The sequence below is a fragment of the Saccopteryx leptura genome, chromosome 1 (genome assembly GCF_036850995.1).
Source record: "Saccopteryx leptura isolate mSacLep1 chromosome 1, mSacLep1_pri_phased_curated, whole genome shotgun sequence".
In the NCBI taxonomy this organism is placed as follows: domain Eukaryota; kingdom Metazoa; phylum Chordata; class Mammalia; order Chiroptera; family Emballonuridae; genus Saccopteryx; species Saccopteryx leptura.
This window is the reverse complement of record NC_089503.1, coordinates 293,212,147-293,230,666: the sequence shown is the minus strand read 5'-3', so window position 1 is coordinate 293,230,666 and position 18,520 is coordinate 293,212,147. Positions and strand designations below refer to the sequence as shown.

At 43.3% G+C, this 18,520-nt stretch overlaps 1 protein-coding gene across 1 annotated transcript in view; it reads right to left on the bottom strand.

Annotated features, from left to right (window-relative positions):
- The window catches only part of ALDH1L2 (aldehyde dehydrogenase 1 family member L2), a 60,843-nt gene extending 45,027 nt beyond the window's left edge, over positions 1-15,816 (bottom strand). The window contains exons 1-6 of the mRNA XM_066356137.1: positions 15,687-15,816; positions 8,074-8,218; positions 3,835-4,069; positions 3,016-3,181; positions 799-900; positions 517-606 (exon numbers count right to left, since the gene is read on the bottom strand). Of these exons, the coding sequence (XP_066212234.1) occupies positions 517-606; positions 799-900; positions 3,016-3,181; positions 3,835-4,069; positions 8,074-8,218; positions 15,687-15,734 (786 nt within the window). The 5' untranslated portion in view covers positions 15,735-15,816. The remainder of the gene's footprint in view (positions 1-516; positions 607-798; positions 901-3,015; positions 3,182-3,834; positions 4,070-8,073; positions 8,219-15,686) is intronic.
- Positions 15,817-18,520: the final 2,704 nt, after the last annotated feature.

Sequence of the window (18,520 nt, the reverse complement as noted above, 5' to 3'; positions counted from 1 at the left end):
TGAGGTCAGGAAACTTCTCAGAAGAGGTGAAACCTGAGAACTCGAGTTGAGTTGAGATTCCCCAGGGATTAGAAGGCCCTTCCTGCTCCTGTCCCCGCCCACCTCCCCTGCCTCATCTCTCCCCGTGCCTCTCACATCTGCTCTTCACACTTGAGGCTCTGACTTCATTGTAAGTATTTGACCAGGTAATACACTCTCCTGTTCTGGCCCTTCACCTCTTTTTCTCATTCTCCACTTGTGACCTTTTCTCAAAGTGCAATCAGATAAGGTCAACTTTTCCAGGAAGCCTTTCCTAACACACCTGAGTCTAGGCCTCAGGTATGTATAGCATTTGTCTTATGGCATTATGAGTATTTATTCACTTCTCTGCCTTTCCTTAAAAGTGAAAAAGTAAAGAAGGGGCTGTTTCCTTTCAGCAGGTCATCTATAACTAGAATCACAGAGGAAGCCTAGACTTGTGTGTAATACCACTTACAATGGTAACATGAAAAAAATAATGGTTCCCCTAGAACATACCTGTTCATTTATCTCTGTCCAAGCTCCAGGGACTTTATCATGACCTCTGATCCAGTTATGTAGAACTTCAGCAGACTGATTCCACGAAATCTAGGAAAGCACAGAGCACAGGCTGAACCTCCTAATGTCGACAGTGTGAACGGCAATGGAAACATTTCTCTCCATCGGTAGTAGCAGTAGCAGTGGGTGGAGTTGCCCAGCTGCCTTTGAGCCAAAAAATGATACCTCCTAAACATAAAGGGCCATACATTTTGAAATGTGTTACTGAGCTGGTATAAATACCTCAGCATTTTCCTTTTTCTGGATACCTTCATATGTTGCCCCTTCTTCTGGCTGGGGAATCCGAGGAGCTTTTCCATCGGCTATGAGTTGAACAGCTTCCACCTAAAGCCAGAAACATTACCTGTGTTACAGCCCAATGAGCAACAAGGGCATGAGCCACTTAACTGAAGTTTTTGCTCTACAGAATTACTACATGTAAATCTGTCCAGAGAGTCAGACTAGGACCATAAATACTATTTCTTCAGATCCAATTATGTGCCACACAGTGTGGTAGCTACTTCTTGTGAAATACCCCTTGCAACATCACAGGAGTCCTTCAAGGGGGATATTATTATTCATGTTTCACAGATGAGGAAATTGAGGCCATGATTGAGCATCAGCAGTTCAGTAATCAAAGTTACATGTTCTGTAACAAATTATAACTATATAATCAAGCCTATGCTTTCACCTCTGGCCAAGTTCTCATTACAATTGAAAGGCCTGTTCCCTCTGGCTGGTACACATCAAGAGTTAAAATGAAAGCAAGACGAATAAAGACTAGCGGGAGCTCCATGATTACACCTCAGCCCCCTCTCCTCACTCCCACCACACTGAGGTTTGCAGTTCTGATTCTCACTCAAGGCCAAGAGGACAACCAGATTGCAGGGATGTGTGGGCACCTGTTCCAGAGAACAGGAACTCTAGTCTACATGTTACTTGCAAGCTTCAGTTCCTGTAACAACCGAAGAAGCAGACTCTAACCTTCAAATATTCCAGCTCTGGGAGATCTGCTGACCTTCCACCAGTTCTCTGAACAAACTGTGCTAGTTTTCACATAGGCCCCTCTGAACCCCCTTCTTTTAATTCCTTTGTTCCGTTTTTTGTTTTTTCCCCCTACTCTCTCCTTATAAAAATCCCTGCCTGCACCAAAGACCAAGATGGGTGTAGAGGACAGGAGTCCCCTCATCTTCTCAGGCTGTCGGCTCTTGAACAAACCTCTTCCCTTTTGCACCAGCACATGCCTTTCACGAGTCTGGCTTCTGTGTCACGGCAGGCAGCTAAACCTACGCTCAGTAACGGTTTGACTGCTAATTCATCCATTTGATCATTGCTCTCAGAAGATCAAATCAGCTTCATAAACTAGAAATGTTAAAGTTCATATTTCCACCCTAAAATATACTATCCTATTAGTCAATATAAAAATCTAATTTTTTTTTCAGATTTTTTTTTTGTGTGTGTGTGACAAAGACAGAGAGAGAGAGACAGATAGGGACAGACAGACAGGAATGGAGAGAGATGAGGAGCATCAATTCTTTTTTACAGCACCTTAGTCGTTCATTGACTGCTTTCTCATATGCACCTTGACTAGAGGGCTCCAGCAGAGCGAGTGACCCCTTGCTCAAGCCAGCAACCTTGGGCTCAAACCAGCAATCTTTGGGCTCAAGTCAGGCACCGTGTGCTAAAGCTGGTGAGCCTGCACTCAAGCTGGATGAGCCCATGCTCAAGCTGGCAACCTTGGGGTTTTGAACCTGGGTCCTCTGCATCCCAGTCCGATGCTCTATCTACTGTGCCACCGCCTGGTCAGGCTCAGATTTATATTTTTAGTAAAAAAAAAATTTTTTTTTTTTTTTACAGAGCCAGAGAGTGAGTCAGAGAGAGGGATAGACAGGGACAGACAGACAGGAATGAAGAGAGATGTGAAGCATCAATCATCAGTTTTTCATTGCGCGTTGCAACACCTTAGTTGTTCATTGATTGCCCTCCCACATGTGCCTTGACCGTGGGCCTTCAGCAGACCGAGTAGCCCCTTGATGGGGCCAGCAACCTTGGGTTCAAGCTGGTGGGCCCTTCCTCAAACCAGACGAGCCCACGCTCAAGCTGGCGACCTCGTGGTCTCGAACCTGGGTCCTCTGCATCCCAGTCCGACGCTCCATCCACTGCGCCACCGCCTGGTCAGGCTAGCATATTTTTAATAAAAGAAAAATATCTTCAAAACTTTAAAGGTTTACTAAATGCTCCTTATTTAGAGACAGAGGAAGGAGAGAAAGAGAGTAAAAGAGAGAGAGAGAAAAACACTGATTTGTTGTTCCACTTATTTATGCATTTCTTGACTGACTCTTGTATGTGCCCTGACCAGGGATCGAACCTGCAACTTTGGCATGTTAGGAAGATGTTCTAAGCAACTGAGCTATCAGACCAAGGCTACTAAATTCTTTTTGATGGCATAAATATACTGACCATGGCCTTGATTCCTTCAGGAAAAAGAAATCGATTATAAAGTGTGTCCACTGTATCATTGGGTTCAACATCACATGACCTCTGAAGAAGGATGGGTCCTGTGTCTAAACCATCATCAGCCCAGAATACAGAAAATCCAGCTTTCTTGTCTCCCATAATTAGAGTCCTGTGGGGAAGAAAACGCATTTCAGCTTAGAATATTGGTTAACTATAAACCATAAAATGATGAATTAGTGAGTAAAGTACAAGGTAGTTACAATGAAGAATTGGTGATGAAGGAAGCTACTGTGAGAATTAGTAGCAGAGCCGGAGGATGTCAGCACTGTCCCCTCTTCCCTCGGGAAGCTTAAAGTCAAATGGGGGAAGACAGACAATGAAGAAGATAATTTGAGGTAATTCAGCATTTCTTGAAATGTACTTAAGATGTTCTATAAAAAAAATGTTCTGTGGTCGAATACATTTGGGAACACTGTGTACTCAGATTTTTCCTTGAGACTATGATGCTAACATTAAAGCATACATTATAAGCCCTAATAAGTCCTGTGATAAAGAAAAGGTTGTCTGACCACAGAATCCTTGTTTGCTTAATACCTAATTATAGTCAATTCTTGTAACCTAGTTATAGGCTCTGCTCGGGAAATGCTGTTTCATCTTATGCAGTACCTCTAACTCTCAGGTGAGTTCATGCAATGGTAGCAATTATGCAGGACCTCAAAATTGTTCAAGCATACCTAGTTCCTTGATCAGCAGGTAAAAAACAGAAAGATTATGGGCAATAGAAATAGGCCCATTTTTCTCTGTTATAAAAAAGATTCTCACCAGTTGATAGCAGACGCCCCTCTGTGCCTGGGAAGGATGGACGGGTGGTAAACGATGGAACCGTGCTTTGGGCTCTCAGTGATATCCATGGGGATGAACTGTGTGCAGAAAGGAAGCACGTTGAGCTCGGCACCCACGGATCTGTAGGCCTCTGCCACCTCCTTTATGGTCTTGCCCTTGGCTCTCCATCTAGGGAACTTGAACACCAGGGTCCCATCTTTCTCTGCAGCCAAAGCTGAGCATAAAAGAGAAGATTGTTATCATTAAAAATCATTTTAGCCATGAATTTTTATTTCTGTGGTTTGCACATTATAATTTTATAGCTTTCTGAAACATTTACAAATAAAATATAGTGAAGAACAATTTAGATTCTGACCAGGATTTGACTTGCTACAATTTTACCAGGAACCATTCATTTTTCTAATGTGATTTTTATCAAAAATTTGAGGTATAATGTTTGAATTCAAATGTTTGTGGCCAGATAACATTTTCAGATTTTAACTTAAGCTTTTTCTTTTATGGATCAGAATTTGAACCTGTATTACTGATCCAGACATTTAAAGCACATTTGCCTGCTTTCTAATTAAAAAAATAATCCATTGATTTTTAAAATAATTTATCTTATTTTATTTATTCATTTTAAAGCTGGAGGAGAGAGGAAGGGGAGAGAAAGAGAGAGGGCAAGAGATTGATTTATTGTTCCACTTATTTATACATTTATTCATTGGTTGATTCTTGTTTGTGCCTGGACCGGGAATCAAACCCACAACCTTGGCGTATTGGGATGATACTCTAACCAACTGAACTACCTAGTTAGGGCACTTGTTTTCTAGATTTGGAGCCAGCTGCCAATACATCACAAACCAAATTAGACACACTCAGCTTCTGGCACAATTGGAAAACCTCAAGTTTCTTCCCATTCCCGATTCTTCTTTTTTTGTGTGACAGAGACAGAGAAAGGGATAGATAGGGACAGACAGGTAGGAAGGGAGAGAGATGAGAAGCATCAATTCTTCGTTGCAGGACCTTAGTTGTTCATTGATTGCTTTCTCATATGTGCCTTAACCGGGGGACCCCTTGCTCAAGCCAGTGACCTTGGGTTCAAGCTGGTGAGCCTTACTTAAACCAGATGAGCCTGCGCTCAAGCTGGTGACCTCAGGGTCTTGAACCTGGGTCCTCCACATCCCAGTCCGATGCTCTACCCACTGTGCCACTACCTTGTCAGGCCCATTCCTGATTCTTGGGGTGAGTCCCTTTCATCACAGGGCAAACTGTAAACCAGGACTTATTCTCCCTGCCAAACAGGTGGACCCCAAAAGACAAAGGGAAAAGGGAGCTGAGCTGAGCCTGTCTAGTTCCTTCTCCCAATTTCACAAAGTAGACAAGTTAGTGGAGGAGAGAGGCCAAGACTGAAGAACACATGCTCCCTGTAAGAGTTTGGCCACACTGAAGCAGAGCTGAGCTCTTGTTTGAGAAAAAGGTTCCTTCTAAAAGGAATGACTCCATCCTACCTCTGGATCAGAATTTGATCCATGCCTACCTGACATGGAATGGTGTTCCAAAGTGCAAAGAGCACAAGTGCATTTTTCCATAATAAAATATCATTTTTACTAACTACATGCCCTAAAATATTTATATAAAGTATATCTATTTTCCATCAGCAACAGAAAGTAACTACATTTTAGGCTTTTAATCTATACATTTTTGTTCTCTTTCCTTTCCTTCCCTTCATCTAATCATCAATATTCATTGACTCCAGATGAGATGCTACACTGCAAAGCCTCAGTTCCGAAAACCAGTAAGTCTTGAAGGACTCCGGCCATCAAGGTGATGCCTTCATCAACCCACGTGGAAGAATTCCAGAGACCAGTGTAATGATGTTCACAAAACGTTAAAAAACTGTAAACAACTCAAATGTCAAATGACAGGAAAATGGATAAACGGTGGTTAAAAAAATGTGAAGTTGGGAGAAAATTGTGAAAGGTTAGACTGGGAAAGAAAACTGACTGGAAGAGACTTAGAAGTCTTCGTTTTAGAAATCTCCTCCCCTGGGACAGGCTGGGGCATTCAGGGGTTGTTCTCTCAAAATGATTTTTGGCTGTTCTAGTTGACTATTCTGAAAACAAGAATAGTTAGCTATTGTCATAGAGTACTTTTTATCACCAAGCTCAGTGCTGAACACAATACACATTATCTCATTTATTCCATGTGAGATGGGTACCAATGAAGCTTAGTAAGTTTAAGTGACTTGCCAAGATCACACAGCTGGTAAGTGGCAGAGTCAGAGCTAATGTCATTATGACAGAACATACACTGTTTAACATATGCTGTATCTCCTCTCAGTTTACTCTATAAGGCAGGTTGATATATATTTTTTTAAGTTATGCCAGGAGTCCAAATGGCCATGACCAATGAAAGGGGGGTCCTCACCCTGGGACAGGTACTAGGGAAAAGTTCATTTCCTAGGCCACACTCTGAAAGTTCTAAGAGTCACATGATTGCAATTCTTCTTAAGTTCATGTCCATAGGAGAGATTGCTAGTTGGTTCTATTCATCCTTTATCAGTGGATTCCTATAATTCAGCTGGACACATAGCCAAGCAGAGTAAACTATATAGTTCTCAGGCTGTCCTGCAAATAGATGTGACCTGTAAGTAAATTCTAGCCAACAGGATACAAGAAGGAATGTACACCTTCTTGCCCTTAATGGAAGACCTGCTCTCTACTTCTCTTTGTCCTCATGCTTGCTGGGGTGCAGGCCTGATAGACAGGGCTGAAGAAGCTACCCGGACCCCAAGATGGAAGCCCAGTGTTGATAATGGCAAAACAACAAATAGAAAGAGTCTGCATTGTGATAAATGCAGAACTATCACAACAGCTCTGGTGGCCAACCCAGACCTGAGAAACAGACTTTTGTCTTAATTTAAGCTTATATTATTTGAAGTCCCCCGATATAAAAGACAATCTGATATCCTAAATATAAGTCTTCCCCCAAATCTCCACACAGAACTAGTGAAAATAGGTAATGATGATACAGGTAGTCGTGGCAACAGGAATCATTCAGAAATAAGCTATTAAAGCCAGGTATAAAACTTCATGAGGCAGGTTTCCTCTGAATTCCCCAGGTTGAGGCAACCTTTCTCTGAAACAAGGATAATTTCTAAATCAAAGGATTAAGTTCATGTGCATATGGGCTCTTGGCTCAACATTTTTCTTTTTAGCTTGACTCCTGGAAAATAATTTAAAAGATAATATTTTAAAAAGCAGTCACAAGAATTAGGATAAGACCCAGAGCTGCTTCTTCCAAGAAAAAAAGTAAAATGTTAGGGTTATTGTTATATTGTTTTCCAACCAATGTGTTGCATCATATCAGTGATTCATGAAGATCCAAGCCATAAGCCAAGATTTACGAGTCCTATTCCCAACCTTTATTATTTGTAGACTGTTTCTATCTCTGTGTCTTGCACCCTTTCCTGACATAACTGCAGCATGCAAATCACAATCATACCGCAGGTTTGCTCTGAGGATGCTATCTTCTTCACCTACCTATATCACCAAGCAGCCCTGGCTATAAGAATGAGATACACACATTCTTTATGACCCCAACATCAATATCTATGATTGGGTATGGTCTTCCCTTTATTTCTTTTTTTTTAATTAAAAAATTTTTTTAAGAGTTTATTTGTTCATTTTAGAGAGGAGAGAGGGAAAGAGGGAGGGGGAGAGAGAGAGAGAGAAAGGGGGAGAGAGAGAGAGAGAGAGAGAATGGGGGAGGAGCAGGAAGCATCAACTCCCATATGTGCCTTGACCGGGTAAGCCCAGGGTTTCCAACCAGCGACCTCAGCATTCCAGGTCGATACTTTATCCACTGTGCCACTGCAGGTCAGGCAATTCCCTTTATTTCTATCGGCACCTCTGCATCAGATGTTATTCTTTGGAAAGTCATAAGTCGAACACAGAAAAAGCATATGCCTGGAAATTCCTCCAATGGACCTGATGATTACCATGGAGCTAAGTGGAGAAACTCTTACTTCAACAGGGGCCTGCTTCTCTGTCATGGGGCCCACAGAGAAGGGAGACTTTTTACTCTGTATCCACCATGCCCATGGACTTGGCCTGACAAGGCTTGCTATAGGTCTGGTGGATGCAGCAGAGCCCAGAAGAGAGGCATGCAATCTGGGTCTTGAGTAGTTGAAAGGCCAGTTTAGAGTCCTTGATCCAGTTGTTCCAAGATACTCACCCAGTGGGTCAGCTTTTCCATCCTTGTCTGGAACTGTGAACACCCCCACGACTCGATGGCCCTCTTTGCAGAGGTGGCTGTAGACTTCTTGTCCAAAGAGGCTCTGACCAATAAGGGCCAATTTTAGCTTGTTTTTGAAATAAACCTGTGAAACAAGTCAAAATGACAGATGTTAGCATGGGCAGAAGACATATAGATAATCAACATTCTTTTGTCAATCATTCAAGATGACTTGAGAAGACAAAAGGCTCAAAGATCTACAAAATTAATTTTTTACTGACATACACTGAACCCAGACTACATTACATGTAGATAGTAGAGAAAATTTTACTTCTAAATAGTCTTCATTTTTTTTCTTTGTTCTAATTCCCTTGATTATTTGTTATAAACACAGGGATTGCAAATATTTTTACAAGCCACTTCAACTTCTTGGTGCAATAAGGCAAGATATCAACAAATAAGTGTAAGTTTCATAGGTAAAAGCAGTTTAACTCAGAGCAAGATCCACTTCAATATGACAACGCTTTTATGCCTCTGCCATATAGAAATAAAAACTGTACTCATCTCTTACTCCAAAAGAGGTCAAGAGCTAACATGTAGTATAACATAGGGGTCCAAAGCAGACGCTAGAGCTAAACTATCTGAGGTCAAAGCCTAGTGCCACCCACTCACTAGTTGTGTGGCCTTAAGAAAGTACAATAACTAACTTCTGTTTGACTTTTTTCCCTCATCTGTAAAATGGGAATAATAATGTCACCAACCTCATACAATTTTGAAGATCACTTAATACGGAATAGGCTTAGAGCAGTGTCTTACACCATACTATTTAAATAAAAGCTTTAATAATGTTTTAAAGATTTTCCTATATTCTAAACACTGTTTTTCTTCACAAAGCCCAGAATCCCCAAATCCTTGGTAAAGTAGATCTAACTCATTGACCTCAAAACCTGGATTGATCTAGTGGAACATTCTTCATAGTCATTATAGGTTTCTTGTAAGTTTGCATAAACTCATTTGGCTTTAAACTTGACATATGCTCTTTGTAGTCTTTATAATATTTATAAAGATTACAAGGATATTGATTTGTTTTACTGCAAACTAATTAATGTATTTGTTACAGATACTGTCTCAGACTCTGCTGGGAATTGTATGTAGTGAACTATCTATATACCATATTAACTAAATGTGAATAATTCTGAACCCCCAAACATATTTGGCCCCACACTTTTCCAATAAGGAGTTGAAGGTTGTACATCATTTCATTTAATTTAATGCACAAAACTACTTGTTATTAGACCCCATTTTGTATCATTTTATTAATGAAGAAATCAAGGCTTAGAAATGTCATGTATATCCTCAAGGTCATACTGGCAGAAAGGAGGACAGCTTGGACATGAATCAGGTCTGTCTGACTCCAAAGCTCATGTATGTACTTAAATGTAAAATAATTAAAATAAGCTACCACCACCTATCTCTTCGATCTTCTTTTTAGAAGATTAACACTGATGCACAGAAATACAGTGATATTAAGAAGTATAAACACCATAGAGATAAGAGTAGTACTAAAGGGGTTAAAGTTTTTAAAAGTTGCCTTTAAGCAATTATGCTTTCTGTAAATTGTTCCCAAATGGGGCTCTTTCACAGAGCTTAAGGGCGATGAAAAACAGAGGTGGATTTAACGGTGGGCTCACTGGGCACGTGCCCTGGGCCCTGACTTCTGAAGGGTCTGCAAAACCCCAACTTTATACTTTTTTCTAATGACACCAAGTTTGGTTTCATACGTGCAATTTTAACATTAATATAGTACATAATATTTTTCATTTATTTTAAAATATGGTTAACATGTATTTTTATTTTCCCTATCTCTCTCTCTCTCTTTTTTTTTTTTTTTTTTCCTGAAGCTGGAAACGGGGAGAGACAGTCAGACAGACTCCCACATGCGCCCGACCGGGATCCACCCGGCACGCCCACCAGGGGCAACGCTCTGCTCACCAGGGGGGGATGCTCTGCCCCTCCGGGGCGTCGCTCTGTTGCGACCAGAGCCACTCTAGCACCTGGGGCAGAGGCCAAGGAGCCATCCCCAGCGCCCGGGCCATCTTTGCTCCAATGGAGCCTCGGCTGCGGGAGGGGAAGAGAGAGACAGAGAGGAAGGAGAGGGGGAGGGGTGGAGAAGCAGATGGGCACTTCTCCTGTGTGCCCTGGCCAGGAATTGAACCGGGGACTTCTGCACGCCAGGCCGACGCTCTACCACTGAGCCAACCGGCCAGGGCTCTCTTTTTTTTAAGGGGCCCAATATTTTCTTCTGCTCCCGGGGCCTCAACCAACCCTAATCCACCTCTGGTGAAAAGCCATCAGGTGAGCAGGCTGGAAGCAGGACTGTGAGTATAGAGAAGGGAATCAGAGGGTCATGACTGCCAGGCGCTTCCCCTTTTAGCAACAGACCAACCCCAGCTCCCAGAACTCATTCCACATTTTACTCTTCCATGTTAGAACGTGGTTCCACAGGGTTCAGGTTTAGATTGTTTTCCCCTCAACAATTGGGATTCTAAATTACTAAAGCCTGTGAACAAGTGGGATTCGAAATGACTAAAGCCTATGAACATCTGATTATGAGGACTTAATATTTTCTTATTTCCCACTTTATTAAGGGCAGGACGGTATCCCTTTTTAGTCATGAATTTAAAAGCACACAGGGCCAGAAAGCTCAGTTGGTTGGAGTACTGTCCTGTTATGCCAAGGTTGCAAGTTCCATCCCTGGTCAGGGCACACACGGGAATCCACCAAGGAATGCATAAATGAGTGGAATAACAAGTTGATGTTTCTTTCTTTCTCTGTCTCCCTTGCTGTCTCTCTAAAGTCAATAATAATAATTTTAAAAAAGCATATGGGCTCACACCTGCTTTGTAATTGAGCTGACAATTAAATAATTAAGGTTGTAGTTTAAAAATCCTTTTCCAGGGCCAGCAGCTTCAGTGTCTAACAGATACTCACAAGCAAACAAACTAACTCTGTAGCAACAGTACAGATTTGCCTACAGAAAACGCGTGACTACTTCATTTCCTCTCATCAAAAAATCTGAGTGTTCTGTAAACATTACGTCTTCAAATCCTATAATTAGTGCTGTGGCTTGAAATAGAACTTACATGTTGGCTACTTTACAAAATTTGGCTTTACCTCATACCATTACCAATGCCAGATTTTTATTTTTGTTTTTATTTTTTTGAGAGAGAGAGACAGAAAGAGGGACAGACAGGAAGGGGAGAAATGAGAAGCATCAACTCATTGTTGTGGTATCTTAGTTGTTCATTGATTGCTTTCTCATACGTGCCTTGAGCAGGGGGCTCCAGCCCAGCCAGTGACCCCTTGCTCAAACCAGCAACCTTGGGCTCAAGCCAGCGACCCTGTGCTAAAGCTGGTGAGCTTGCACTCAAGGCAGCAACCTTGGGGTTTCTAACCTGAGTCCTCAGCGTCCGAGGCTGACAGTCTATCCACTGGGTCACCACCTGGTCAGGTGATGCCAGATATTTTAAGACATCTAAAATACTACTTTTGGCCCTGGCCAGTTAGCCCAGTAGATAGAGAGTCGGCTCAGTGTGCAGAAGTCTGATGTTCTATCCTCAGTCAGGCCACACATAAGAAACAACCATCTGCTTCTTTTCCCCTCCTTCTCCCCCTTCTGTTTCTCTTCCCTTCCCACAGCAAGTGGCTCTATGGGTTTGAGTGTTAGTGCCAGGCACTGAGGATAACTAGGTTATTTAAGCATTGGCTCCAGACGAGGCTTGCCAGTTGGACCCTGGTCTGGGCACATGTGGGAGTCTGTCTCTCTATCTCTCCTCCTCTCACTTAAAAAATACTACTCTTGCCCAACTTGTGGTGGCACAGTGGATGGAGCATTGACCTGGAATGCTGAGGTTGTGGCTTGAGGCCTGGGCTTGCCCAGTCGAGATATACGGCACATATGAGAAGCAACTACTACAAGTTGAAGCTTCCTGCTCCTCCCCTCCTTTCTCTCTCTCTCTAAAAATCAATAAGTAAAATCTTAACAAAATAAAATAAAATACTACCTTTAAAACACAAGAGCCAAGAGGCTGAGCTAACTCAAATGTCAGCTGTCATCTAGTCATTTGGAGTTCAAATCCAGATGTAAAAGCTTCCAGAAAGACAGTGTTTAAGGAAACTGTGTCAGTTTCTTTGGAAATACTGTGCTACATTCATTGAAACACTTTCTGAGCTCAGTGCTAAAGCTGAAGAAAGATGAGTTTCTAACACTGAGGAATTTTTAGATTTCACAATCTTTAAGTGTGTTTATGAGTTAGCACAATTCCAAAAAACTGTACTGGGATATTTTCCCTTAGTCTTATTTCTAATCTGAAGACTGAGTGCCAGTGTTGGCAGAATCAGCTGGGCGGATATGTTAAACATGTGAATTCCTGAGCCTCATCCCAGATCAACTTAGATGTTCAGGCCCAGGAAGCTGCATTTTAACTTATTATCTTTTTATTTGCTTATTCATTTTTTTAGAGAGGAGAGACAGAGAAAGAAACACAGAGAGAAAGAAGGGCGGAGGAGCATGAAGCATCAACTCCCATATGTGCCTTGACCAGGCAAGCCCAGGGTTTTGAACTGGTGACCTTGGCATTCCAGGTTGACACTTTATCCCCAGTGCCACCACAGGTCAGGCCCAGGAAGCTGTATTTTAAAAAGTTCTTCCTTGTCTCACAGGCACACAGAGTCTGAAGATCTCTTCTTATGGAGGGTATGTCCACTGACTATAAAATATTCTGTTTAATGAGACCCTAATACATGCCAGGTATTTAATATATGTCACTTCCTTTTGATTACCCAGTGATTCTTGGAGACAGGCATTATTAAACAATTTTATAGGTAAAGAACTTAAAACACAGAGAAAACAATAATGACAGAAAACTTCCCTAACTTGGTGAAGGAAATAGACAATACAAGTCCGGGAAGCACATAGTTTCAAACAAGATGAACCCAAAGAGGCCCACACCAGGACACATCATAATTAAAAATCAAAAGGTTAAAGACAAAGAGAGAATCTTAAAAGTAACAGAGAAAAGCAGTTAGTTACCTACAAGGAACCTCCCACAAGACTGTCAGCTGATTTTTCAACAGAAACTTTGCAAGCCAGAAGGGAGTGGCAAGAAATATTCAAAGTGATGAAAAGCAAGAACCTACAACCAAGATTATTCTACCCAGCAAAGCTATCATTTAGAATCAAAGGACAGATAAAGAGCTTCCCAGAGGCCCTGGCCAGTTGGCTCAGAGGTAGAGTGTCGGCCTGGCATGCAGGAGTCCCAGGTTCGATTCCCGGCCAGGGCACACAGGAGAAGTGCCCATATGCTTCTCCACCCCTCCCCCTCTCCCTCCTCTCTGTCTCTCTCTTTCCCTCCTACAGCCAAGGCTCCACTGGAGCAAAGTTGACCCAGTCACTGAGGATGGCTCTGTGGCCTGTGCCTCAGGCGCTAGAGTGGCTCTGGTTGCGACAGAGCAACGCCCCGGATGGGCAGAGCATTGCCCTCTGGTGGGTGTGCTGGGTGGATCCCGGTCGGGCGCATGCGGGAGTCTGTCTAACTGCCTCCCTGTTTCCAACTTCAGAAAAATACAAAAAAAAAAAGAGCTTCCCAGACAAGAAAAAGCTAAAGGAGTTCATTACCACCAGAAACAGTATTATATGAAATGTTGAAGGGTTTTCTTTATGACAAAGAAGAGGAAGAGGATGGAGTAGGAGGAAGAGGAGGAGGAGGATTCTACTACATGGATGGATACACCAAAGTTTGTTTATCCTGTCACCAAGTGAAGGACATTAAGTTGTTTTCAGGGGCTTTTTTGGTCACTATAAACAAAGCCTTTATAAACATTCATAAATAGGTATTTGTGTGAATGAAAGTTTTCATTAGTAAATATCTAGGAGTGCAATTGCTAGGTCATAAAATAAGTCAATGTTTAACTTAATAAAAAGCTGTCAGTTTTCCCAAATGGCTGTACCATTTTACACTCCCACTACCCATGTTTGATTGTGAACCATTCTAATATAGAACATAGTCCAAAGGATGGACCCTAATTTTCTTTCTTTTTAAATTTACTGATTTTCTTTTTAGTGAGAGAGGAAGGGGGGAGAAAGAGCAAGAAACATCAATCTGTTTCTGTATGTGCCTTGACCAGGGATCCAACAGGCAACCTTTGCAAATGAAGATGATATTCTAACCAACCAAATATCCAGCCAGGGAAGAGCTTTATTTTCTATAAAGGAAAAACACCAAATTCCTCACTTAGTCCATGTTTTCCTTATGGACATTGAAGAAGCTGCCTTCTTCCCAGCCACATGTCACTGCTGTTCCATGAGCATTCCTGGAGATAGTCAAACTCAGGCCCTTGATCCCTCACCATTCCTGGTGCTTCCCAACATACATGTTTTGTTCGTGCTATTTGCCACCTAGCATATTCACCTTTTACTAGTCACATCTTATGTAAACCCCAACTATGGTAATCTTTTTTTCTTTAGGACTTTTTTGCTCTCGAAAAATAAATAAATAAAAGAAAGAAAACAAGGAGGAGTCCAGTGCACTGCTTAGGAGAGCAAGCGAAAACTCTACCAGAGCATGTCTCTTTTTCTTTATTTTTGAAAAGATGAATGCTTCCAAAGTAACCAGAACTGATGATATGGGGTCAAGTAAATTCTCATTATTTGGGGTTGTCTGGGGAATGAAAGCCTTTCCATTTATGCCACTTTGGGTCAGTTCTTAGTGCTATTCAAGATCGCTCCCTGCCTCCAAGTTTTTAACATTTAAATGTGTACACATGCAATATGGCTTTGGCAGAGAAGAGGAATAGAAAGCAAATTCTTTGATCATATAGCAAACATGCACTTCCCATAAACAGATACTGTAAATAGGATGGATTTTTTTCTTCCCTAAATAGCTTGTGGCCTGCTTACATATAGGGAGTCATCTCTCCCGAGGCCCCCACAGTGCTGAAGGCAGCACCACATGCAATGTGTCCACTCTCCTGTTTCTGGAGGAGCTGATGCAATTTCAAGGCCCAGGGCTGGGCCAAGACTTGGTTCTTGCTACACTTTATAATGTTCCAGAGCGACTGCTTCTGCGGTGCCAAGTAATCCTAGAAATCTTGCCGCCTGCATCTCGGGAATAATGAGTTTACAGCCACCAGCTCTAAGTGCCACTCTCTGAATGAGCCCTGCAAGCCAGTGGGAAGCATTCAGACCTCTCAGGCCGGCTGACTTGATAGTTACTCTCCTCCAGGAGATGGTCTCGGTCCTGTATCTTGGCTCCAGCTCGTAACCAGGCCGACTTTGTCTTGCCCAGTGCTCGTTCCCACCCATCAATCCCAGACCTGAGATGCTCAAAAGCCGCATCCTTGGCTCCTTCCCCCATAAGTGACAAGTTTGCCAAGCCCAATCCAGACCCTTCCCCGACCCTCTTCTGCAGTCTCCCAGTTTTAAAAACGTTGTCTTCGCTTTTAGCTGTCCGAACATCGCTGCCCACCCCCAGCCCCGCCGCCCAGAGCTCCAGCCCCGGGCTCTGGTAACTAGCCTGGGTGAGAGCCGGGACACTGGCCAGGGCGGGACTCACCCGACCCGTGGAGAAGCGCCGGAGGGCCTGGCTGCTCCGCCGCAGCATTGTGGAAAGAAGCGCTCCTGCTCGCAGCCTGCAGCTTTCAAGCCCGGGACCGACGCGCTTCCTGAAGCTGTCAGGCAAGCCCTGGAACCCAGCCCGCCGGCAGCCCCGCCCAGTCAGCTGGCCGGGCTCGAGGCCAATTCCGAGCGAGCGGGCGGGGCGTGCGCCGACCGCCTGGAGCCCTGGGGCCTCAGAACAGCTGCTGCGCTGGTGCCCAGATGGAGACACAGCTCCCTGTGGCAAGTTCGGTTGCAGACGCGTTCCAGGTACTGGCCGCGGGACCTGTTACTCAGACCGTGGGAGCTACATAGGGATCTGCCTTAGTGGTCAGTCTGACACTCCAAATCATGCCCATAACACAGTCCTGAGAAGGCAACAGGCATGCTAGTGTGCGTGGAGCTACGAAATTTAAGGGATGGAGGCACCTTTGCTATGTAAAGATCATGATACCTACCTCATAGGCTAATAGGAGGATTTACGGAGAGACTGTATAAAGCACTTGGCAGAAGGCCTGGCACAGAGTTGGTCCCCAACAGACGATAGGTAGATGACAGAGAGAGAGAGAGAGAGAGAGATGATAGATAGATAGATAGATAGATACATAGATATCCTTTTCCTCACCTTCTAGAAGAAACGCTGAGACCTGCTTTAGCTGAGCACTTGCCTCACAGGAACTAGCCTGGCCTGCAAGGCCCACTGCAATCCAGCATTGCCCTTATTTCTGACTGCTCCTTTGCACAGGTAACTCAGCCTAACTGTAGTACTTGCCAATTCTTTCCTGAATAATGGGTCCTAGACAAGCTTGTTACCTGTCACTTGTCACCAACTCTGCGTGACCAAATTCCTTCTCTTCTTAAAGGTATAGCTCAAATATTGCCTCCTAGAGGCATATCTCCTGATTCTTTCTCTCTCATCTCCTTATTCCCCCAAAGTATCTTTAAAAAAACAAACAAACAAGATAAAGCATGCGCTCTATCTCTCATAAGGATTTTATTTGATTTTATGTGTGTGTGTGTGGGGAGAAGTATCAGCTTATAGTTGCTTCACTTTAGTTGTTCATTGGTTGCTTGTCATATATGCCTTGCCTGGGCAATTCCAGCGTTTTGAACCAGCAACCTCAGCATTCCAGGTCGATGATGTATCCACCATGTCACCGCAGGTCAGGCCCAAAGTAATCCTTTACTCCTCCAAACTGGGAAGGATTTTTGTCTATGCATGTCTAATGATGTTTTAGTCTGTTGCTGGTATTGATATACCTGTCATCTTCTCAACTGGAAGCTCCTTGCAGGTTGAGTCTATGCCTGATTTATTTATTTATCTTTTAATTATTTTTTAAAGACTTTATTTACTCATTTTTAGAGAGGAGGAGAGAGAGAGAGAGAGAGAGAGAGAGAGAGAGAGAGAGAAGGGAGAGAGGAGGAGGAAGCGTATGTGCCTTGACCGGGCAAGCCCAGTTTCAAACCGGTGACCTCAGTGTTCCAGGTTGACACTTTATCCACTATGCCACTCACAGCAGGGGTAGTCAACCTTTTTATATCTAACGCCCACTTTTGTATCTCTGTTAGTAGTAAAATTTTCTAACTGCCCACCAGTTCCACAGTAATGGTGATTCATAAAGTAGGGAAGTAACTTTACTTTATAAAATTTATAAAGCAGAGTTACAGCAAGTTAAAGCATATAATAATAATTACTTACCAAGTACTTTATGTTGGATTTTCGCTAAGTTTGGCAGAATAAATCTTTATAAAACAAGTTACTGTAGTTAAATCTATCTTTTTATTTATACTTTGGTTGCTCCGCTTCCGCCCACCATGAAAGCTGGAACGCCCACTAGTGGACGGTAGGGACCAGCTGACTACCACTGAACAGTATCTGTCACTAAGCAGAGCTTAAAAAAATACTTGTTGAATGAGAGAATAAATGAATAAATTAATATGTTTAAGAAGGTAAGGGGGCCCTGGCCGGTTGGCTCAGTGGTAGAGCGTCGGCCTGGCGTGCGGGGGACCTGGGTTCGATACCCGGCCAGGGCACATAGGAAAAGCGCCCATTTGCTTCTCCACCCCTGCCCCCCCCCTCCTTCCTCTCTGTCTCTCTCTTCCCCTCCCGCAGCCAAGGCTCCATTGGAGCAGGGATGGCCTGGGCACTGGGGATGGCTCCTTGGCCTCTGCCCTGGGCGCTAGAGTGGCTCTGGTCGCGGCTGAGCGAGGCCCCGGAGGGGCAGAGCATCACCCCCTGGTGGGCAGAGCGTTTCCCCTGGTGGGCGTGCCGGGTGGATCCCAGTCGGGCGCATGTGGGAGTCTGTCTGACTGTCTCTCCTAGTTTCCAGCTTCGGAAGGATACAAAAAAAAAAAAAAAAAAAGGTAAGGGGGAGAGAAAAAGAACAATCTGTAAAGCTTGGAGAATTGTGGCAAACATCCAGGGTTTTGCTTTGGGAAACTGCCTCTTGCCAATTCAATTCATTTCCTTGATTGTTTTTGTGATTTCTTGCCTTTTTTTTTTTAACTTCCAATTTTTTTTTTTTTTTTTTTAGCAAGGGGAGAGGGGAGAGAGAGAGATATATAGACAGACCAACAGAGAGACAGGAAGGGAGAGAGATAAGAAACATCAACTTGTACTTGCGACATTTTAGTTGTTCATTGATTGCTTCTCATACGTGCCCTGACAGGGGGTGGGGGTGGACTCCAGCTGAGCCAGTTATTCCTTGGCTTGCTCAAGCCAGCGACCCTTGGAGTTTCAAACCTGGGTGCTCAGCTTCCCAGGTCAACACTCTATCCACTGCATCACTACCT